Source organism: Cupressus sempervirens, chromosome 7 (genome assembly GCF_028749045.1).
Source record: "Cupressus sempervirens isolate cs-2001-9-10 chromosome 7, ASM2874904v1, whole genome shotgun sequence".
NCBI lineage: Eukaryota > Viridiplantae > Streptophyta > Pinopsida > Cupressales > Cupressaceae > Cupressus > Cupressus sempervirens.
In genome coordinates this window covers 644,692,195-644,716,517 of record NC_143124.1, presented here as the reverse complement: position 1 = coordinate 644,716,517, position 24,323 = coordinate 644,692,195, and the positions used below count along the sequence as shown (strand labels likewise).

Genomic DNA, 24,323 nt, shown 5'->3' with positions numbered 1-24,323 from the left:
TGATCATTGTAAGCCTTAACTGGCCAACTTCATAGTGTAGTAACGAAGCTTTGTGGGTATCATCCCCACCCCAGTTTTATTTTCTATTTTGGAAAGTTTCTGGGTCACCAAATCTCTGTGCATATATGGTTTTAATGTTTAACAGTTTTTATGCAGTAGGATAGATGAGTAAATGTTGTGTATGGTTGACTTAAATTTTTTTTATTGTTACTGATTCACCCCTCCCCTCTCAGTAACCTATTATATCTTGAATATTTCCAACAAAAAGGGCAACGACAAAGCCAAAAGATTGAAAAGATTAGCCATTCAATCATCTCACCATCAGATTTATGCCGAAGATGGAAATTTTTTAGCATCTATGGAATTGCATAAAACCCAAAAAAAGAAGAACGCTTGTCAAGCATGCCTAGCCACCAAGATACAATCAAGCTAACATGCAAGATACCACATAACTTCCCACTAACGTGTATCTCTATTTTTTGAAATTTTCTAAGAAGAAAATAGAAAAGATTCCTAGAAAATACCAATAGCCAATAGCAAAAGAAAATTTATATTTTAGCTGATAGGCTATATGTGGGAACTTTGTTCCCATAAAATTATTTTTTTAGCTAGTAAATTGTCAGTCTTTGACCGAAAACAGTCAACCCTTGCCGTTAATTATTTTCAGATCAGTTTTATGTCACTCCAACTTTAACTCTTGTTTTTTTTCTTATTTATTTCATTTAATTGGCTATTATCTACATTGTTAACTTTTTTTTTCTTATTGATTTATTTATCTACATTTTAAACTCTTTTGTTTAATTTGTAAATTAATTTATCTATTCTTTGAACTCTTTTTTTTCTCTTTATTTAGAAAATTAATTTGTTTTTATCTCTACTTTTAACTCATATTTTTCTTTTTCTTTTTCTTTTATAAATTTAATTTTGATTTTTAAATGATTGAAGTTTTAGTTTTTAAATTATTTTAATTAGTTTAATTTTTTTACTTCAAATATTAATCTTTAGTTTAGCCAATAGGATATTTGTGGAAGGAGTTCCTATTTTTTAACTATATTTTTAAATATTTCTCATATTAATTTTTGGATATTTTTAAAAATAATTATTTTATTCATATCTGTAAGCCAATAGACTTTAAATTAGTTTAGTTTTTATAATTATTTTAAAAAATTTTTATTTTCAGTTTATTTTTTAAATTAATTTAGTTTTTCACTTTAAATATTGATTTTGATTTTAGCGAATTGGATTAGCAATTAAGATATTTGTGCGACTGAAGTTTTAGTTTTTAAATTATTTTTTAAATTAGTATAGTTTTTCATTTAAATATTGATTTTTAGTTTAGTCAATATTATATGATATTTGTGGGAGTTGTTATTTTTTAATATTTCTCATATTAATTTTTCATTAAAAAAATTATGGAGATTGTTTTTAAATGATTATATATATATATTTTAGTTCTTTATTTTTTAAAATTTTATTCATATATTTAAGCTAATAGACATTGAATTAATGAGTAGGAGATATTTTTCTACAACAAGTTAACTTGTTATATTATTTTTGAAATAAAAAGCAATAAAAAACAAGGGGGTCAACCCTTACAACTAAAAAGCTAGTAACCAACACATTAACAATACCAACACATTACCAGTAGTGACAAAAGTTCCACTTAACCGCAGTAATACTTATGCATGTTACCAACTAGCATAATACTATGAACAAAATCAATTAAACTATAGTAGTAGTCTAAAAAGTCTACCAAACTATGAGAGTTCATCATAAAAACTATTGACATAACCATGCCAACCCAAGTCTGAGCAACGGTTGGAACCCAACAAGACCAGAAACATCTGAAAACTTGTGATATTGTTATCAGGGTTTAACTATGTAGTTTTTGAGTCAAACTCATTGACACATGTTTAATGAGTAGTGATTTACAAGAATCCATCTCTTATGATAATAAAGGTAACTAAGACTTCCATTAGTTTAGTTTTTAGTTTCTATAATTATTTAGTTTATATATTTTGCTCCACTTTATACGTGTTATTTTTTTCATATTATTTTCTTATTAGTTTTTCATAATAGATTTTTATGGGAATATTTTTTAGATGTTAAAAATTACATAAATCAATATTATTTATTACAAAATTAAATTAAATTTTACTTAAAGTAAATACCTATCGATTCATTGTTGCAAACACAAAAGCATGCAACTGAGAGTTATGATCTATGTTTAATTTGAATTTTTTTTGAACACTATAGTTTATAATTTTTGATATGATATTTCCACTTCACAAGTTTCCATGAAAGAAACTAGTAGCGAAGAGCACTCTAAAATTATTGGGAACAAATAAAAATCCCATTTGTTTTTCGCTTATTGACTTTTACTCTCTCTTTATTGTATCCATTGCACCCTAGTGTGCTATTGCTAGTCTAAAATGAAAACAAAGCTAAGCTATGAAAAGGTAGCCAACTAGTAGTAATGAGGAACAAATAGAAAAGAAAAAGCTGGTTATAGGAAGGAGTTTGGAGTTTTGGGTTTGGCGAAAAGACAAAAATCATCACATCTTACCGTAATGGCCGATTCCGCATGCAGAAAACTCAGAGACGGCGTGCTTGAGGGAGAGCTCGCACCAGTTCTCCTCATATCCGATGCGAATTCAAATTCATTTGCAGGCCCCTCTATTTTTAACTTCTTCCTTCGTTCACTTGCATCCAATATTACCTCTTCCCGATCTCAAGCGAAGTAATGATATTAATCTTCGTTCTCCAATACCTCTCACTCTCTTGCTTGTAAGTCCTCTTTTCTAAATTCATGGTTTATGAGTTGCAGGGGTCTGGTTGTGGTGGCTTTCAATCGAACTCCGGAGTTCTACATGAAATTATTGACATCCGCTGGCGTGGACGGAGGACTGCATAGTTGGTAAGCTACTTAGGCTCCCTCTTGATGGTTTTTTCATGAGCCGAAAAGTATGGTTGAATTTCGGGAACTTGTGGTTAAGGAGAAAACTCAAGGATTCTGAAAAAAAGTAATCTTGTAATATACTTGCAGAAGAGAGACGATGGACGCATAAAAAAAAACCCTGAAACTTTACACTCATCCAGTAAAATCTTCACATTACATCTCTTAGCTAACCTTAAAAACTTTCTAATCTGCATAATTGTGGTCGGTGATATATCTGACCAATCTTATTTGATTTTTCAGCACGCCCTTGGTAGCTTAGTCTCAAAAGAGTATATTTTTAAACGAAGGGCTTAAGCGATGGCTTTAGTCTATGTACCACAAACAGCCATCAATAATGAGTATTGAGCTAAAATACGCGTGCTAGCGACGATTTTTCTATACTAAAGTTTTGAGACAGTCTTCGGCTGCTGACACCTTACATGGTTTCCAACCTTTTTTCATCATTTGGGGTCTCGTTTCCAAAAATTCAACATTTTTGACACCTGAACAGCCAAATATGATTCGATGTCTCATGTCTTGATATTTTAGAATTGAAATATAATAAAATTGATGAATTTAGAGGTTTTTGACTTGCTTCAAGGTGTCCAATTAAGTCAAGCGGGAATCACTGAATAAAGTGGCCAGTTCGTAACCTGACCTGTTGGCCAGAGGTTGCACCTTTAAAGATTGTTTATAGTTGTCGACCATTATACATAAATTTTTAATTTTAGAAGTCATAAGATAAAAACTCCTGTGTCAAACGGACCAGCTGGATCTTAATTTTCGTAAACTTCATGTCATATTCTATTGTGATATAATTTTCAATTACTTAGGGCTTGTCATTGGGACTTTGGGACATCTTATTGCTTTGAGAGGGTGAGATTGTGGGCTCCCTTTTTGTGATATGAAGTTGAACTTCAGTCGCACGTTTTTGAATGCTCCACTGTCAGAACTCTGCAAATTATTTTGAATGCTTCATTGTCAGAACTCTGCAAATTATTTGAATGCTCCATAACCTCCATGAAATGATCTTTGGGTTATAGATTCTTCAGTGTGGTGTGGAGATTCCATCCTAGATCACACTCATATGAATGTGTTAAATTTTGAACCAGAAATAGTATAATCAGAAATAACAAAAAATTAAATGCAAAGCAATCACAAAACACAATGCAAATGTCCTGGGAAAAACCCTGCTCAGTGAGGGAAACAACCCGGCCCACCAAAATTAGTTCCTTTATTGAGATCTTCAAAACAAATTACAAAGTCTTTGCTCCTGTCAAGTTCTTCAATACTCAATGATCATACATTGATCTGAGTTTTAATAAAATATATTTTGCTTCAGATAAGAGTCAAGACATGATACGAACAATATTAAATCTCAGAATGTCAGAATGCAGAGCTTTTCATGCACGAGGAGGACATAATAATACGCTACTCATACTCCAGCGATAACACCAAAAGCCAATACAACAACTGTCTAACTTCTCAAATCTGAGACTATATATTCATATCTGAAGAACTGGAAAACTCATAGAACGCTGCTCTTTTTAACATCCAAGAGCCATGTTGGGCTACATAACATAACACTGCACTTCCTGAAAAATTCTGATATGCATTACTACGCGAATACAATCTCTTGGAAGCTCAAAACGATGTCCGTTAATGATGCACGAAGAAGGATTAATATTGAATATCAATAAACATCACCAAGAGAGAGCCGTTAGGATGAGCAAGGGACTGTTGACTGAAACCATTTGACTTCAAGAGTGAGTTGTCAACCCGAGCAAATTACTCCCTTGAGAGTATCCATAAAATGAATAGAATCTATTGGATCAGCTGAAACCTCCAAATCTGTACTCTCCCTGCGAATTGCTGAGGGTGGATCCAGATCAGCCATAGCTAAATAACCAACATGCTTATGAGGCCTTTTACTCTTCTTCAACACTAGAAGTTTCAAATGCTATAATGTGACTCATCAAAACTACATAACCAACATACTTATAGGGCCTTTTACTCTTTCTAAAAGTGCCATGAGGGGTTGCATATTGTTCAACTTCTTCCATAGTGTTCTTGGCCCACAAAGGTCTTTTCTTGCTGGCTGAAGTATTACTGGGACCTGCTGAAGTATCAATAGAATCTATTGGATCAGCTGAAACATCCAAATCTGCGAATCTCTGAGGGTGGATCCAGATCAGCCATAGCTAAATCCTGAGGATGCTCAAAGTCTTATCTATCAGATTCCATGTTAGATTCTTTTTATTTCTTACAAACTACATCTTCACCAAAAGAAACATCCCTGCTGATTTCAATTTGTTTTTGACCTGGAATGTAGATTCTATATGCTTTTGAAGAATCATATGCCAACAAATATGCCTTTCCTTCTTGAAGGTTCCAACTTTGTTCTTTTGTCTTTGGGAACATGAACATAAACAAGGCAACCAAAAATTCTGAAATAATTGATATCTGGTTCGATGCTTGTAAAAGCTATGTTGCACCAAAAGTCCAATTTGTTAATGCTCGATACGACCACTCAACATATAGTACACAAAAGGCGGTTAAGCCCTTGTCACCAACCACTGTGTGTACTGAATGAGACCAAGGGCACTGTCACTTGATTAGCCTTGGCAACAAAAGCTTATTCTAGAATCATATTGTGTGGAATTTGATGAGGGCTATGATTTTGAATATGAACTTTTGTCCTTCAAGCCTTGACCAATTGAAACGTTTGAAGACTTTGATCATGTTTCATAGCCTTAGCTGCCTCAACAATTGTTTTGGTCTTTCTCTCAACTACACCATTTTGTTGAGGATTATAAGGGACACAACTCCCTATTAATCCTATCTTTAACACAATAGTAATGAAAGATGCTAGAAACATAATCTCCTTTATTAGATCTAAGAATCTTAATCTTTTTGTTAGATTTTCAACAAGTGCTTTAAGTTCTTTAAAACAAGACAACATTTCATTAGATTCTTTAGACTGAAGAAAGTAAATCCAACACGTACAAGAAAAATCATCTATGAAGGTAACATAATACCAAAAGCCATTAAGAGAAGCAGCTGACATAGGATCACATAAATCAGAATGAAAAAACTCTAGGATTTCTTTTTCTCTACTTTTACTACTATGAAAAGTACTCATAATGTTCTTACCTAGAGCACATCCCTTGCAAATTCCTTCATGGTTTTGGTTCAGCTTTGGAAGAACAACCACCACCTTCACCATACAAGATGAAGTTTTGAAATTCAGATGACCAAATCTCTTGTGCCAAAGTTCATCAGAATTTGAAGTATCATGAGCTAAAGCTTTAATGGGACAAGCTGAAAGCTTGTAGAGGCTGTCATGATGAATTCCAGTCTCACCAGCTGATTGAATAGAGTTCTTTTTCTATGCAAGAACATTTCCATCAACAAAGGCAACATGATAACCTTTATCTTCTACTGCTGATATGGAAATCAGATTCTTCTGAATACTGGACACATAAGAACATCACTCAAGTCTAGAGGAATCCCAGAATCCAATTGAAAAGATGTAGAAACAGCACCTTCAATAGAATAACTTGCATCATCACCAATAATGACTTGAATATGAGAATCCTTTTCTTCTAAGCTGAAAAGGTGTTCTCAGTAACCAATAATATAACAAGATGTTCCATTGTCAATCAGCCATATATCTGTTTGTAGGAACATTGCCAGAGAGTGCAGAAATATTTGCAGCAGCAACTTGAGGCTTCGATCTAAAGTTACAATCTCTAACAAAGTACTTGTCTCATCTAAAGCACTAGATCCTAGAAAGATCCCTTTTCCATTTCTTGGTGCCAGGGGCTGACTCAAAGTTTTTATCTCTAAATCTTTTGAAGTGTCCTTTGTCCCCTTTTCCTTTTGAAGTGTGAGTTGCAAGTACACGATCATCTTCATGATGACTTTTATGTCCATTTCCTCTAGGTTCTAATTTACATTCTTTTTTTATTACAATGAACTCTCAATCTGTCAAATTTTGGAAGCTCATCTCTACCACTTGCACTTTGAATGAAAATCTCCTAATAGTGGGGAAGTCCATTCATAACAAGTATGACTAAGGGTGCACTCTCATGGAGGGGGGCTTCCTAAAAAAATTCAGCGGGTACTCTAGAGATTTTTAGGATTAATTTAAAGTGGGAGGTCCCATGAATTTTGTATTAGGGTTATTCTTTAAAAGTTTAAGCCCCATAATTTATGGAAGCGGGTGGTCTCATGATTTTTTTAAAATTTTAACATATTCAATTCACTTACTAAATAAATAAATATGTTTAAAAATTCATTGATAAAAATTGAAAATTGGTATATGATTGACAAGTGGTACAAGAAAAGCCTAAGCTGGTGGGGCAATTTCTAGCCCCCCATCTTTTCCACCTGCTTAAATCTGCACCCTAAAAAGTAGGGGCTGCTACATTTGAGGCGAAGATTCCAATTAATCCTATAGCAATTTTATTTTTAACTTCATAGGACCACCCACTCCGCAAAAATAGATCCTGCAGCCCCCTCATGGGACCACACCCTAAATCCTTTTCTGCAAAAGACTCTCCAATTGCACTAAAGCCGGTCCTTTAACTCAATAATCTTCATAAAATATGAAACTACAGATTCACCTCTTCATATAGGTCCTGGAGATAGTGAAACCTCTCCTTGGCTGATTCCAATTTTGAGCTAATGGGAATCAAATGATCCTTAATTGAATCAATCATAATCTTCTTAGCAATGATCTTATTCTTCTTCCATTAAGTTCTTTCAGCTTCTTCAAATGGCTTTGCAACATCAAAATTAACATAATCTAGAAGGTCATTCTCTTCAAATGCAATAAGAACTCTAGGCTTCCATGAAGAGAAATTCGAGGAGCCATCTAATCTATCTTCAACTTTCAAACCATTCACCATTTTCACATGCTGAACATGAACAACTGAAGGATAATCAAATAACACAGATAACTAGATACTTCTGGTTTTGGATCAAATTTCTTAGACCCGCTCTAATACCATGTTAAAATTTGAACCAAAAATAATATAATCAGAAATGACACAAATTAAATGCAAAGTAATTAGAAAACACAATGGGGAAAAACCCTCCTTAGTGAGGGAAACAACCCAACCCACCAAGAGTAGTTCCTTTATTGAGACTGTAAAAACAAAATTACAAACTACACAGTCTCTGCTCCTATCAAGTTCTTCAATACTTAATGATCATACATCGATTAGTGTTTCAATAAAATATATATTGCTTCAGATAAGACATGATATTAAATCTCAAAATGCCAGAATGTAGAGCTTTTCATGCACAAAAAGGACACAATAATACGCTGCTCATACTCCAGCGATAACAGAAAAAAGTAATGCAAGAATAGTTTGACTTCTCAAATTTGAAAATATATTTTTGCATTTGAACAAGAACTGGAAAACTCACAGAGCACTGCTCTTTTTAAAGAAACAATCTTGGACTATGTAACACTGCACTTGCCAAAAAATTCTGATATGAATTACTATGCGAATACAATCTCCCAGAAGCTCAAAACGACGTCCATTAATGATCTACGAACTAGGATTAATTGTGAATATCAATAAACACCGCCAAGAGAGAGCAATTAGGATGAGCAAGGGACTGTTGACAAAAATTGTCGACTTCAAGAAGAGTTACCAGCTCGAGTGAATTAATCACTTAACAAAATTCATAAAATCAACTAAATGTGCCACGTATGATGCCAAATCATAAGGAACAATTGCAGAATCGTATGCAAGGCTACCTTACAAAAGGGATACTAGACTACACCTCTCCTATGCGCTGATGCGGAACGCTTAAGAACATATCAAATTAGAGACCTCCGAAATGAATGCTAGCGGATTGATCAATGTGGTGCATGACAAAAATGGTGCCAAAATGAGAATGCAATGAACACAGACCAAATATGAGGGTGGGGTGATTTGCCTAGTATCCTTTATTAAATGTGTCCAGTTTACAAGTAACAAATGGATAGGATGCTATGTTAAAAAAACATGGATTGCCCGCAAGTGTATTGATCGTGCCAAATAAACTTGACAGATCTTATTACAAAGAGCTCCAAGCTCATATCCAAAGGTTTACAAAACAACATGCAACTATGCGGCCAAGTGCCAAGGCAGTTCGCTAGAAATGACATCTAAAAGCAGTTTTTTCAATAAGCAGTGATAGCCTGATCTCAAATCAATTTTTGTGAAATAACAAGCCCCATGCAATTCGTCTATCAGCTCATCGATGCGTGGGATGGGATACTTGTTCTTTATAGTTCTCCTATTCAACACCCTATAATCAATACACATTCGTAGAGTTCCATCCTTCTTTTTTACCAAAACAACAGAAGATGCAAAAGGTGACTTACTTGGTCTGATGTGTCCCATTGCTAGCAACTCGTTGATGGTCCTCTCGATCTCATCTTTGAGTCGTTTTGGGTGCCGGTATGGTGTGATCTTGACAGGCTTAGCACCTTCCTCCAACTCGATAATGTGCTCAATACCTCTGTCTGGTGGCCTGCCTGGTAAAATCTCACTGAATACCTTCCCATACTTGATTCTCAATTTTTGAATATCTGGATGATATTCAGTCTTATGTTGCTCCCCCTGGGTAGGCATCAAGGCACATATTGCTGCCCATTCTATATTATTATGCCTGGCTAATCTCTCCAACCACCTAAATGAGATAGTCCTAACATCACCATTACGGATAGCCTTCAGCACATGAGTCCTGCCATCCACCACGAATTGTATCTCCATATCCTCCAATCTCAGGGTAACCTCCTTCAAAGAATGTAGCCATTGCATCCCAAGTACTATGTCCATGTCACCCATGTTGACCACATGATAGTCTGCCTTAAACTCATAGTTGTTTAGGCGCAAAGGTAGATTTCGCACCATCCTATCACAACGAAGAGTATATCCATCAACTACCTTAACTCTTAGTCCCTCAAACTCCTCAGTAATGAGTCCACGCCTCTCCACAAATCGTGCATCAATGAAATTATGCGTGGCACTTGTATCCAACAGAGTAATAATCTTTTGTCCTGCCAAGACTCCTCGAAATCTGAAAGATCCCTCTCTTTGAATACTAGATAGACGTGCCTCTTGTAAATGTATCTCTGGAGCCTCTTTTTTCTCAGCACTATCTACCTCTTGTTCTCCCTCTACCTCATCAGGATCCTCATCATGGTGCTTTGAGATGTCTGAATCTGAACCTTCATAATAAGCCCACATCACCCGGTTAGCCTTCCCCTTAGGCTTCATAGGACAATCATGACCAAACTCATAGGGACCTTTGCAAAAGAAGCATAGCTTCTTCCTACGCAAGTCATTAAGTGTTTCCTTATCCCAAGGTGCAGCTAGCTTGTCTTTTGAGTCACTAACCTTCTCTTTACCCTTGCTGAATTCCCCTTTGTTATCTCTAAATGATGAAGAACCCTTTGAACTAAACCGGTTTGCTGGAGCTGCAAGTTCCATATTGCGGGCTTTCTTCATGGCTTCCTGTAATGTAGGAGGATCAAAGTCCTTTACCCACCCCTTGAGTGGTTCAGTTAATCCCTTTGTGAATAAAATGACTAGCCTCCTTTCTGAAATGTCAGGCACCATCACTGCAAGCTTCTGGAAGTCATTGATAAATTGTTCTAAGCCTCTTGACTGTCTGAACTGGGCTAACTCCCGGAAATAAACTTCAGGATTTTTTTATCAAACCTTTCTATCAATCTATCCACAAACTCCTGATAAGTGGTTACCTGATTGTGTTGCAATGTGATCATGCCATGTATCCACCAATCATGTGCTGCCCCATCTAAGTGTAAAGTGGCATACTTGAGTGCTTCAATTTCTGTCATAGTCTTCAGAGATAGGAAAGTATCCACCTTATGAATCCAAGCACGAGCAGTCATTTTTCCACTGCCATCAAATGTGGGTAATACGAACTTGTTGGTGACCTGTTGCAACTCACTGTGTTTATCTACTTGCTTTTGCTTGGCAGCTCTATAGTTCAGGTACCTGTCAAATGTCCATCCATCCTGTACATGTTCTGGTAATGAATCCCACTCATTCCTCGCTTGTCGGAGTTCATCTACAATATCTATTATCATAGCATCAGGTGTGCGTGCTGGAGTTTCTTCTCTAAATGTAGGACGTGTGGGTCTATCAGCTATTCTAGACCGTGTCCTATGTTGTGATCCTGCTATGCTTCTGTCATCTTGATCATGATTATTTCTCCTATTTTCCCCAATCAAATGTTGCATCACAACCATTATTGCCTGTGTACTTGCCTCTATTGACTGTAGAAGCCTCTCCTGTTGCTATAAAGTCTCATCATCTCACACACTTCTGGATGGGCTTGGAGAATGTCTCTCAGCCATATTCTTAGTTATGCTGGTTCTTTTGTAAACTAAATTAAATGGTGGCTGGGTAACCCTATCAGGTTGGTAGGAAACCGCTCTGATACCACTGTAATGACCCGTACTTATAGGCCACTAAACAAACCCTAGATTTAACACATTGCTAAAATATATTGCTGAAATAAAAGAAATAATAGTGCCAATGTATTCATTCAATGAAAACCAAATTGTTTTTACAAATGATATGGCAAATTTCAGCACCAAAACATTATGACATAGCACATTATAGAGAAACCCTAACTGGCTGTATACAATTGAGAACTTGTTGCAACTACAGATTGAAAAGAAGAACCTAGATTGATCAAATATTGAAGACTGACTGCTGAAGATGATATGGTGAAAGTGCAACTCCAACTGAAACTCCAACTCAGCAATTAAGCACAAATGAAAGGACTGAAATATCCTTCCCACAGCTGCAATAATTCAGGTGATCTCTCACACCCTCAAAATTGCGTACCAATTGAGAGTTTTCGTTCTCAATGGCCAATTGTGACTATTTGCAGAAACCCTAGGCTCCACAACGCACATAAGCAAAAATCAATAATGTCTCAATGATAGGCAATGAGCCCTCAATGCCTATTTATTCTTTTTTCTTTGATAGGTCGGCCTCCCTTTTTAATTTTTCCTCCGCTTCTTCCAGCAACCTCTAGAAGCTTTTTTTATTTAATTTATAAAGTTACCTTGTAATATATATATATATATATATTTTTTTTTTAATTGATAACTTTATAATTAATTCCTCCAAAAAAATGGGACATTACAGAGGCACAGTCTCCGACTTGTTCATTTCTGCACCTTCAAGCTTGACTACCTCTTCCAAAGGTATGTTGTCTTGAACTGCTCGCGAGGCACAGTCCCCGACTTGTCCTCAAATTACCCTCAAGCTCGGCTCCCTTGGATTCTTGGCTATCTCTTTCAACATCCACAGTGCGCAAAGTGTTCAATCTCATGTGAACACATCTCTCAGGCTGGATCGGCTTGATCACCTCGTGTCCTGATATGATCGTGATGTCGTCCAAGTATACTACACCATGCATTTCTGTCAAGTCAGGGAATGACCACCCAGTCTTTGACACAAACTCATGAGATAGTAATTCGGCCAACTTAGAAAGTCTATCGCACAATGGATCTAGTACTGTTTGACTATCCCAGCCCCACCAATCAAGTGCCTCTGAACAATTATCCAAAAGAGTCAAGGCCTTAGTGCATCTTCCAATATGCAAGTTTGCATCGCTACCAAGTATTATTAGATCTCTCAATGAAATCAATTCAAGCCGTTCCCATCGATCGAAGGTGGCATCTATGCTAAAGATGTTTGCTGGGTTGGAAGGATGGTGCTCAATCTAGAAATCAACGTATAGGCATGTTGAGCCTCCTCTCAGCCGCCTCAATAGAATGGAAGCAATGTAGATGTAGATGTGTTCGCCAACTTGTTCCTTCAGAGGTCCACTACGCTATCTAGCCGCAAGCATAGCATCACTCTTTGTGTCTTCCCAAAAACTTCGATCAAGTGTACACTTGACAAACTTGGTAGTTTCACCAAGGTTCTGTTGATGTCAGTTTTTGTATCACCACATAACATATTAGCAATTGAATACTTGATACGAAATATCAAACACACAATTCCTCTCTTGAAAAGTTAATACTTATGAAGACATAAGCAATAACTCCAATGTTCCTTACACCTGTGGATACTAACTCAGTATATCGATGTGATTTGCTGGTAATCACGTAGGTGGGCTTACGTTATTCATTCGAAGATAACTTGGTCCTTGGTGGAATGATGGTGATGGTGATTCGGTGTGGATGTCAAATGATATTGATGGAGAAGGTGATGGTGATGGAGGGTGAATGTTCTTACTACTTATGCCTTTCCAACTTTCCTCTTCAAAACTCCAACTTCTAACTACTTGCTATTCTACTCCTACTCCTATGAATGGAAAGATTAGCAAATGGACGGGGATCAAATCTAATGAAAGTTAACCAGTGGCTCCACCTCCATAGATGCAATGATTCAAAGTAAAATAAACTAGTTTATCACACAAGGCTTCCCAACAAGCTGCTCGGATGCTAGTGGCCTAGTTATTGATCCCTATCAAACATCCACTAATGCTACCATACAACTATCCATCTACTCTTAATCTTACTTAGCAACTTGAAATGAAATCTATTTTAGCAACTTTAAAATGAAAATCTTATTCTAACTAGTGGAAGTAGAAACCATGCAACAATACCAAATGTTCTTAATCACCATGCAAGTTACAACAATGATAAAGAGAGACAATTTTGGCATTATCTTATGAAACAATTTTCTCCGACCATTACAAATGAGAGCAAATGGCCTTAGATAGAGGACAAAATGTACAATCGACGATAGAGATAAATAGGCAAAACCGACGATCCAGATTGAATCCTAGAAACTCTAATTAGGGTTGCCACCCCATCGGCCAATGAGAAGACGCCACCTCATCAATGGACCAATGAAAAAAAATGGAAAAGTAGCAACCAATGAGAAGGCACCAAAATGGTGGCCAATCAGAATTAGACACTTGTCCTACCCTAGAAGAAAGAGAAATTGCCACTTGGGCTTACATCAAATGATCTTCTAATATAAATCTCCCTTTTTCTTTCGTTGTTTTCGCTAAGGCAATGAACCTAGCTAGCCTTTCGTTGACTTCCTCCATGGGAGGGCAAGGTGCATGCTTTATCTTGAGCTTAGCCGATTTCATCATGTTGCTGGTTGCCTGTAGTGTCTTTTCATGGTCCTCCTCATACTTTTTTGCATATCCGATAAAGGCATTGAGGGAGGAGAGGGTGCCCAAATGTTTCTTCTTGATAGCAACCTTTCCTAACTCGTCCAATCTCGATGCAAGCCTTGTTTCATTGATGTCCTCTTCTCTGCTGTCTTCAAAATCAAGTGCCGCACCAACATCGCTCATTATGGTTGAAATGGAAGTGTCGACGCTTGGGCTGTGCTGTGCAATTGCATTTTGTATCTCTTGGAGTGTTCTCAATTTAGTAGTCAAGGCCACAAACCAAGACTCAACCGTACTCAATCCTCCTTCATCAACCAATTTGGCGCTTTCCAAATATGTCTCTAGTAGCCCAATGAACGCCTACAGCCTGGGAATAGCTAAATCCTTGACTGGAAGGAAATCCTTCCACTCCTCTTCAAATATTCTGAATTTGTTTCTAACAGTCACTAATGACCGGAATGTCAAGATAAAGGAAGGCAAGAATTTTCGCCCATCTTGGATTGTATCATGGATCCAATCATTGACTTCATGTAGCTGAGCCGCTATCTCTTCTATATTGCTCCCACTATCTTGAGGAAGGGCTGCCTAGTGTAGCTGTTGGATAGGCTGACAATTTCTCCAATATTTGTTCTCGGCCTCCAACTTTATGATCCTTTCATTTGCCTTCCTCAACCTTTCTCTGATTGAAGCTATACCCTCTTGGATCTCTTCACATTCCATGTCATCTGTGTTTCTTCCCAAATTATGCTCCATTATCTCATATTCTTGGGCCGTAATCTCATCCAATGCCTTGTTGACTGTTCGTATAGCAATCTGAACCTTTCAATGACCATCATTGTCGCTCCTGATTTACCTTTGCCACCGTTTTTGCCATTTGTTTTTGGTTCTCATTATCACCCTTTTCTATTAGTCCTTGGATGTCTTCAACTGTTCGGGTAGTTACTACCTTGCCTCTTGGCATAAGCATTTGCCTTAACCATAGTGGTACGGTGCATCTCCCCAAATTTGGATTTGGTTCGACTATCAAAGTATCACCAACGGCCTGAGGTGCCTGACTCATTTCCTCAATATCAATCGGCCATCTTCTTCTTCATTAGTAACTGCCATGTCATCTCCACGTTGGTTTTCTGAGAGAGGAGAGTGCTCGGTGCTATTACTCTAACCACTTGACTTTGATTCAGAGTTCACTTCGACCGCGGTCCTTTGTTCACTTGTGTTATCTTCTTGGCGCCTAGCCTCAATTATACTTTCCCTTGGCGGTGCCGCATGTTGTCTGTTTGTTGGAGGTTTCGAATGTTCTTTGTTTTTCTCAACCTCCAAAGCTCTCTTTTTGCTTCTAACTATTTCTTATTGCCGCCTACTTCCTTCACCCTTCTGTTTGATTGATTCCGTTGGGCCCTCTTTTGGCTTCATCTTCTCATAAGTAAGGTGTATCTTTTGACTTTGTAGTTTTCTTAACTTTCCATTATACCACGACTCGGTATGCAAATCAACTGCCCTTGTGACTGCTTCCAAGGAAGGATCCTGATGGTCATTCCAATCTACTGGATTCAACTCTGTTCCTTCTACTATAACATAATCTTCTCTTAACACATCTCCATCATCTTCCAGTTGATCGAGAATACTAGGGCCTCTCCATGTGATATCTCTCATCATGTTCACCGACAACCTTGAGAAAGCTAGCTTTCTCACATGAAACTCATCATTGGCATTGGCCCAAGAGTCTTTTATAGTGGGAACATGTTTAAATGCATTTCTGTGAGATACCTTGATAAGACTATTAGGATCAAATCCTTGCCTTGCTTTGTACCATCCCAAATGATACCATTCCAATTCCTTCTCCGCAGCTGTAAAGGCAACCCGATTGGGGCAACTATCATTGCCAATTCCGAATGAGAAGGTAATCCCCGTCTTACCTTTGAGTCCCATTATTCTGTCATAATACTCAAGTTGCCTAGCCAATTTCAGCAAAACTATTTTGTCGGGTGGGTACCTTGGAAGTCTCTTGGGACAAATTGTGCTTCCTGCTACTCTAATGTATGTGAATTGCAGAAATTGGATCAACCAACTTCCATACTTCTTTATCTTTGCTTCTGCTTCAAATGAGAGTCTCTTAGCAGGTGTCCCTTGTAATACCCTTACTGTCTTCATGGCAAAGGCATCGCAAAACATTTTGTAATCCTTGTTGTTGTGCAAATGAAGCTGTGGATAGCATTCATGCACCAAATATTGCCTCGGCCCACTACCGATTTCTCCTAAGGCCTTAAGTCCCGAACTTTTATACAATCTAGCAATTAAGTAAAACATATAGGATCCCATGCAGAATTGTTTTTGGTTTTGTACAGTTCTAAGTTGCAACTCTAGATTCTTGCTTATGATCCTAGCCCATGATCCAGCTGAAGAGCACAATGAGATTGCCATATTCTGATTTGAAATCTGCCACTGTGAGCCTCGATGATCTGGTTTTCCCTTTCTTTCCCTCGTGTAGCCAACCTTGTTTCAGATGCATAAAATAAGCTTCCTGGTTATCCTAAAATGATTTGGTTGTCTGATCCATCATCACCATTGTCATGCTCTTGTACTGGGGAATGTTAAATGCTTCTTCAATCGCCTGTCCGCCAATGTTGGCCAACACCCTCTTCCCTTCATCAAAAATGATGGATTTACTGATCAGATCAAACCTGGATGCGCACTCCATAACCAATTCTGGACAAGGCAAGGTAGGAGGAAAAGCTACTGTGTGTACAATTTCGCTTTTGTATATCTTCTTTGCCATGGGGGATTGTCCTTCCTTTAGGGCCCGTTTGGTTGTTGGAATATAAATTAAGGATTGGCATTCCGAATGCTAGCTTTGGGATTCTGGAATTTGGAATCCAAATTATGATTAGGGAATCCAATTTGGGACTGTTTGGTTGACCAAGAATTCATTGTGAGAATATAGATTTCATCCGTTTGGTTGCACATTGTGGAATTGGAATACTAGCCAAAATAACATGCAAAATATTATCATCTAGCTGTAGCATTTAACTGAGAAACAATGTATGTGAAAAAGTTATTTCACCAAACTTTATTGCACTAACAACCGAGGCGGATCAAGGGGAAAAAGCCTGATAAATTACTCAATAGTGGAAAATATATGAGCAAGTAATAGCTTAAAATTTTCCCCCCATTTAAAAATATTAAATTTCAAAAGTTAGTGCAAAAAAAGGTGCCCCCAAATGGGCATCCAGATGTCAAACCCAATTAAATTTTATTTTAGTTGAAATCCTCATTTTCAAAAAATGAGATTTAAAATGGGATTTAAAACAGGAATTCCAAATAACAAGTATTTTGAAGGAATTTGGAATCCTTATTTTGGGGGTCAAATGGGGATACCGGATTCCATTTTTTCCCAATTCCAATTCCGATTGTGTGGACCCAAACAATGGATTAGAATTTTTTTAGAATTTTGAATGCCAATTCCATTCTAATTCCAGCTACCAAACGGGCCCTTAGTCTGTCCTTTACTTGTCTCATATTTACTGTACCGACATTGGTATCAGTTATTCGCCTCATTTTCGAGAAGAAAGTTGTTTTGGGCATCATATCTTTTTTGTCTTTCTTAGTGTTTGTTCCCTTAGGGTTTTTGCTTGCATTAACATCTACCATCCTAAACACTTATTTCTGCCCCTTTGTTTTAAGTGATATGGACTACCCTTATCGATCTCCAACCTTCTTTTTATCGGTGGATTCTACATTTATTTCTGCCTCGCCAAGTTCTATCACTACACTTATCAATCTCCAATCTTCAACCTAGGGTGAGACTAACATTTATTTCTGCCTTGCCTTTACCTTAGGATGGACTACACTTATATCTCCCAACTTCAACCTAGGGGTGGTCTAGCTTATTTCTGCTTTTTCAAATGTCCTATCATGGATTCTACACTTATCAATTGCCAATCTTCAATCTATGATGGGATGATGAAGTGGTGGATGATGAATGCAAGAAGAACCAAGGGAAACAAAACTAGACAAGAACAAAAGAGTGAAATCCGCTTAAGGACCCCTTTCAACTCTAAATGAATTGAGCTTACCTTTACCAATGGCCGAGTCTTTTTTTGAATTTCGGATCAGACCTAATAATTTCAAGCCCCTTGCAAATATTGATGCCCTAGTTGAAGAAATCAGAATTTTGTCCACTTGAAATTGCCCATGCATGTGCCAAAAAAAGAGACTTTATCACTTGTTTTCTTCACCAACAAAATTGTCCAATCTCTAGGAGAAAATCGCAGCCTCTCTAGAAAATCAGAATTTTGTCTTCCACAAAATTCGCTTGAGGGCAAGAAATTCTGATTTGCCACTAGAAGTTGCCTAGGGCAGAAATGCAGCCTTAATGGAAAAAAATCAGATTGCTAACAATAGAAATCCACCTTTGCAAGAATGCCAAAATTTGGAAAAAATCGCCTTCCTTAAGAAAAATCGCTGCCTTCCTCAAAATTCGCCCAAGCATGGAAGAGGAGGATGGAATGAATGAGGAGCTAAGGGGAAGGAGATCCCTCTTATAGCCAATTCACTTGCCTTATCTAGCTCGCCGACTTGCACCTAGGAGGGAAAAAAAAACATTAATTAATGCACAATTCTGGCCCGGATTAAATGATAAGCTAAAAATTAATTTTGCCACAATGAAATTTGCATTTTTAAATTGCCGGTTAGACCAAAATTGCAAAAATAAAATAAATAAAGCCTAGGAGATGCTAAACATTTTCATTTAATGAGAATTTAGTAGTTAATATATCATTAAAAATTGGATTTGGTTTTCAATTTTAAATTACTAATTTCTTTAAATATTTTAAAATCTTCAAGGCAGATTTAATCCATTTAATGCCAATTTTTGCAATTTAATCTAAATTGATTTTGCTATGCAATTTTAAATTTTTAACAGAAATAAATCATTTCTCTAGAATCCAAAATTGATTTTGCAATTTGATTTCACCATCACAAAATTAAATTTTTTTCATCGAAAAAATTCATGATTTTCCAAAAAACCCAAATCTAACAAAAATTTCATTTTTGGAAAATTACTCAAGTTTATACAATTATATCCAAATTAAAAAAAAAAAATTGTCGAAGTACAAAATTTACAATTTTATCTTGCCAAGTGTTGTTCTTTGAAACTTGCTCGGCCTAAGGATAAAATTAGTCATTCTGGAAAATTAAGCTTAAAACCAGGTGAAAAATAAATTTAACCTCCTCCCTCTTGACCTGAAGGCGTCCAATAAAATTTTCTAAGACTGGAAATTTTTGGACAACTTCAAAAATTATTTATCACCAAGGTGATTGAAGAAAAGGGGGTCCCCAGAGTTTTGGGGCGATGGTGTGAAAGCTTCACAACAGGTTCATATCATTTTGTTCCTTAAACGGGTTGACACAAGTTGGCAATGTTTGGATTTTCTCCTTAGTCAGCTTGATCTTCAAAGTGTCAAAAGCATACTGCTGCTTATCACCCCACTTCCAACCTTTGTTATTCTTCAGCAAGTTGGTCAAAGAGCTCACAATCTTGGAGTAGCCTGCCACGAACCTCCAATAGTAATTGACTAGGCCGAGGAATTGCCTCACCTTGTGAACATTAAGCAACGATTCCCAACCTCCTTTGCTCAAGTTCTGCTCAATTCTAGATCTGATCTTGGCGGTGAGTTTTGACCTTGGCAAAAATTAAGCAAAGGAGGTTGCTTGAGATCAGATCTCGAATTGAGCGGAAGCATGGGCGATGTGGATAGTCAATTCGAGATGGACCAGAACCAACCCCAACATCATGATGGAACAAAGAAGAGTGGGACTCTTAAACACAAGGATTGGTTTCAAGATCATGAGGCAAGGTTGGATGCATTGGAGACTTCTGACTTGGAGGAGAGGTTAGAAGACAAATGGAGTGGAGGACTGGCTAAGTTGGGTGAGTAGATGAACTTCTTGAAGGAAGACATCCGTTACCTGAAGGAGGGCCGACAGATCTACCATTCATTGCTACAAGGAGGCGGTCAAACTTCCAAGTAATTGAGGATTGGGGAGTATGATGGAGATCGCGATGACACCGTCCTAGACAACTTCTTTTGGGATGTGGAGGAGTTTCTAGCCAATGCACCAAACTTAAGCAGTAAAGCTCAAGTCAAAGAGGCGACTGCACACTTGAATGAGAGTGCTAAGTTGTGGTGGAGAACACATCAATTGGATGAACGTGTTGGCAAGCCTGTGAAGTTGATCAAGACTTGGGCAGATTTGAGGTAGACCTGGCATGATCAGTTTAGACCTGGTAACTCGGATTGGATCATCCGAACGAAGATGGAGAACTTGAAACACACCGGTACCATTCAAGACTATGTCAAGGTGTTTTAGGTAGTGGATATGGAATGCACCAAGTTGAATGATTTTGAGAGATTGTACCTGTTCACCAAGGGTTTGCAACCTTGGGCCCGAGAGGAGATTAGGTGTCAAAAGGTGCAGTCACTTGCCGAGGAGATCACAATTGTGGACAGTCTACTTGATTATAAGGCAAATGCTGTTTAAGGCTTTGGAGGAGCTCATGAGAACCAAGGAAAATGGTTCCATTGGAATGAGAAGAAGAGCGAGAAGTCTTCAAATTGGGACAATGGTCACAAAGGCAAGAAGAAAGAAAACAAGACAAATGAGAAAGACAAAAACTCCATGAAGAAGGATCACGCCTCAGAGAAAAAGAAGAATCGTGACTTGAGTTGTTTCATTTGCAACAAAATTGATCACTAGACGAAGGAGATCGGAGCTAGATCAGTGTGATTTTGGGTGAAAAGGCAAAGATGCTTGGGATAAGCACTTTGCAACTTCTCAACTCGATGCATAACTCAACAAGTGCATCTATGGCCAATAAACATGAGCTCTGCTACATGGAGACTTTCTTTTGGGGGTAAGAAAGTTGTGGTTATGGTCGACTCGGGGGCAACACACAATTACATATAGGCTGGGCGAGCTAGGAAGCTGGGCCTAAAGATGGAGAGTCATCGATCCATTTCAAGGTAGTTACAACACTTGCACAAAAGGTGAGTGGAGAGATCTAGAAGGAGGTCATTCATGCTGGGCCTTGGCAAGGCATTGTGGATTTGGTCGCCATTTAAATGGTCGAGTTCAATTTGATCCTTGGGCAAGAGTTCCTAAGGACAACATCCATAGCAGTGATGCCACACTTGGGGTGCATTTTGGTACTTGATCCAAGCAAACCTTGTTTGATTCCGACAGTAAGGAGCAAGGATGTGAGGGGGTGCTGAATGCGCTAAGTGCAAAGAAAATCTGCAAGAGCAATAAAGATGAGCTATACTTGGCAACACTACTTGGAGGATGGGATGAAGGAGAGTTAGCTGGGACTTCAAACACCTCGGCCGTCCAAGATGTCTTGCTCGAGTATGTCGATCTCATGCCGGAAAAGCTATCTACAGTTTTGCTACAGAGGAGACATGTTGATCACAGGATTGAGCTGGAGGTCGGAGCCAGGTTGCTCGCAAAAGCACTGTACCGTCTTTTTGGATCTGAAATGATCGAGTTGAAGAGACAGTTAACCGAGCTTGTTGAGGCGGGATGTCTGAGGCCATCCAGAATTCCTTATGCCAAGAAGGAAGGTACACTAAGGCTTTGTGTGAACTACCGAGCGTTGAACAAACTCACTATCAAGAACAAATATCCGCTCTCCCTCATCATGAACAATTTTGATCGATTGGTGGATGTGAAGGTGTTTAACAAGTTAGACTTGGGACAAGGCTACTATCGAATCAAGATTGTGCTGGGCGACGAAGAGAAGACAACCATAACAACAAGGTATGGAAGTTATGAATGATGCCTTTTGATCTTAAGTCCCAGCTCCTTATAGCACTTTGATGAACAATGTGTTTAGACCCTTGCTAGATAATGTGTGGTAGTCTACTTGGATGATATATTTGTATACAACAAGGATGTGGCCAAGCACAAAGAGCACCTTAGAGAGGTGTTAAAGTTGTTGAAGGAGCATGACTTGTATGTGAAGAAGGAGAAGTGTATGTTTGCACAAGAGAAGGTGCTGTTTTTGGGACACATTGTGGGACATGGCTAGATCAGACCAGATCTGGAGAAGCTGACAATGATCCGAGATTGGGAGTCGTTGCATAATTTTCACGAGGTGAGGCAGTTCCTTGGCCTAGCCAATTACTATCGGAGGTTTGTGGTAGGCTACTCCAAGATTGCGAGCTCTTTGACCGACTTGCTGAAGAAAGACAGAGGTTGGAAGTGGGGGTGATAAGTAGCAGTATGCTTTCAACACTTTGAAGATAAAGCTGATTGAGGAGACAGTTCAAACTTTGCCGAGTTGTGGCGACCCATTTAAGGAGTAGAATGATATGAACCTTGGTGAAACTACCAAGTTTGTTGAGTGTACACTTGATTGAAGTTTTTGAGAAGACATGAAGAGTGATGATGTGCTTGCGGCTAGGCAGCTTGGGGGACCTCGAAAGGAACAAGTTGGTGAGCACATCTCCCACATCTACAGTGCTTCCATTTTGTTCAGGCGGTAGAGAGGAGGCTCAACATGCCTATATGTTGATTTCAAGATTGAGCACCATCCTTCCGACTCAACAAACATCTTTAAGGAAGATGCCATCTTTGATCGATGGGAACAACTCGAAGCGATTTCATTGAAGATCCAATGATACTTGGTAGTGGTGCGAACTTGCATAGTGGAAGATGCACTAAGGCCTTGACTCTTTTGGATAATTGTTTAGAGGCACTTGACTGGTGGGACTGGGATAGTCAAATAGTACTAGATCCGTTGTGCGACAAACTTTCTAAGTTGGCCGAGTTACTATCTCATGAGTTTGTGTCAAAGACTGCACGGTCATTCCCTGACTTGACAAAATTGCATGGTGAAGTATACTTGGATGACATCATGATCATATTGAGATACAAGGTGATCGAGCCAATCTAGCTTGAGTGACATGTTCGCATGAGATTGAACACTTTGCGCTTTGTGGATGTTGAAAAAGATAGCTAGGAATCCAAGACAACTGAGCTTGAGGGTGTAGGAGAGGACAAGTTGGGGATTGTGCCTCACGACATAGTTCAAGACGACATGCCTTTGGAAGAGGCAACCGAGCTTGAAGATGCATAAGAGAACAAGTCGGGGACTATGCCTCACAATGCAGTTCAAGATTTTGTGCCTTTGGAACTTGATGCAGTCACTAGTGCTTTGGAGTGACACGGTTTTGATCCAATGCAGTATGAGATTGATTTTGTGGATACCTATCCAGACTTCACTGGTTTCAATGATAGATTTCATAGAGATGAGATCGTGGAGACTTGGGTCAATCATGTATCTGTCCATCCTGAAGAGGTGGTACACCTTAGAGAGGTTTTGATTGATGCTAACTCAGAGAGGTGTCAAGGAGATTCAAAGATCTTGATGCGATACTCAAGTCATGAAGACTTGGGCTGATCAGAAAGGGGCACCATCTGAACCATTCCGAGGCAAATTGGTTCAAGTGGTTGAGTCCATATTGGGAATAGGTGAGACCAAGATCGAGATCGATGAAAAGATTGGGTTCCTTCGGCGAAGGAACTCGAATGTGCAGAATTGAGACACCATGGTTGACCTTCCAGTGCATGGCAAATTGCACTAGTTTAGTGGGGGAGCATGTAAGGGGTTTGCACTTCTGGGCCGATTGGACAACACACTTACCTTGTTGGAGCAGCTAACTTGGTGATTTATTTGTTCATGTGGGCTGATTGGGTCTTCATATTCGGCGAGACACCAAGTTGTGAGGCCAATTTGCATTGGTTTTGCGCAACTGGGGTTTCTATTTTCCAACATCAGGTCTTGAGCACTTCAATGAAATGACACCTTGGAGATTGTTCACTTAGGCCGACTCATGTAGATGTTAAGGCTTCGCATTAATGTGATGTGTGGAGTTGTGTTAATCACGAAGACTAGACTGTTAGGGTGTGGCCCTATTTGGTAATAGCTAGCTTGGAGATCTACTTGGGGTGACTTATATAAGGAAGCATTGTGCAATCATTTGGACATCATTAAATCATCAAATCATTGGAGCAACGAGGAAGAGCAAAGTGTGGACAAGGATTTGGCGTCCATTTTTGGCGAACTGCCTTGGCACTTGGCTGCATAGTTGCATACTGTTTTGTAAACCTTTGGATACGAGCTTGGAGCTCTTTGTAATAA

At 38.3% G+C, this 24,323-nt stretch overlaps 1 protein-coding gene across 2 annotated transcripts in view; it reads left to right on the top strand.

Moving 5' to 3' along the window:
- Positions 1–2,418: 2,418 nt before the first annotated feature.
- The window catches only part of LOC149548326 (elongator complex protein), a 79,598-nt gene continuing 57,693 nt past the window's right edge, over positions 2,419–24,323 (top strand). Inside the window, exons 1-2 of one of the 2 annotated variants that reach the window (XM_089792409.1) lie at positions 2,419–2,740; positions 2,828–2,917. In XM_089792409.1, coding sequence (XP_089648535.1) covers positions 2,571–2,740; positions 2,828–2,917 — 260 coding nt within the window. In that variant the 5' untranslated portion in view covers positions 2,419–2,570. The remainder of the gene's footprint in view (positions 2,741–2,827; positions 2,918–24,323) is intronic. The other variant, XM_089792410.1, reaches the window with a different exon arrangement.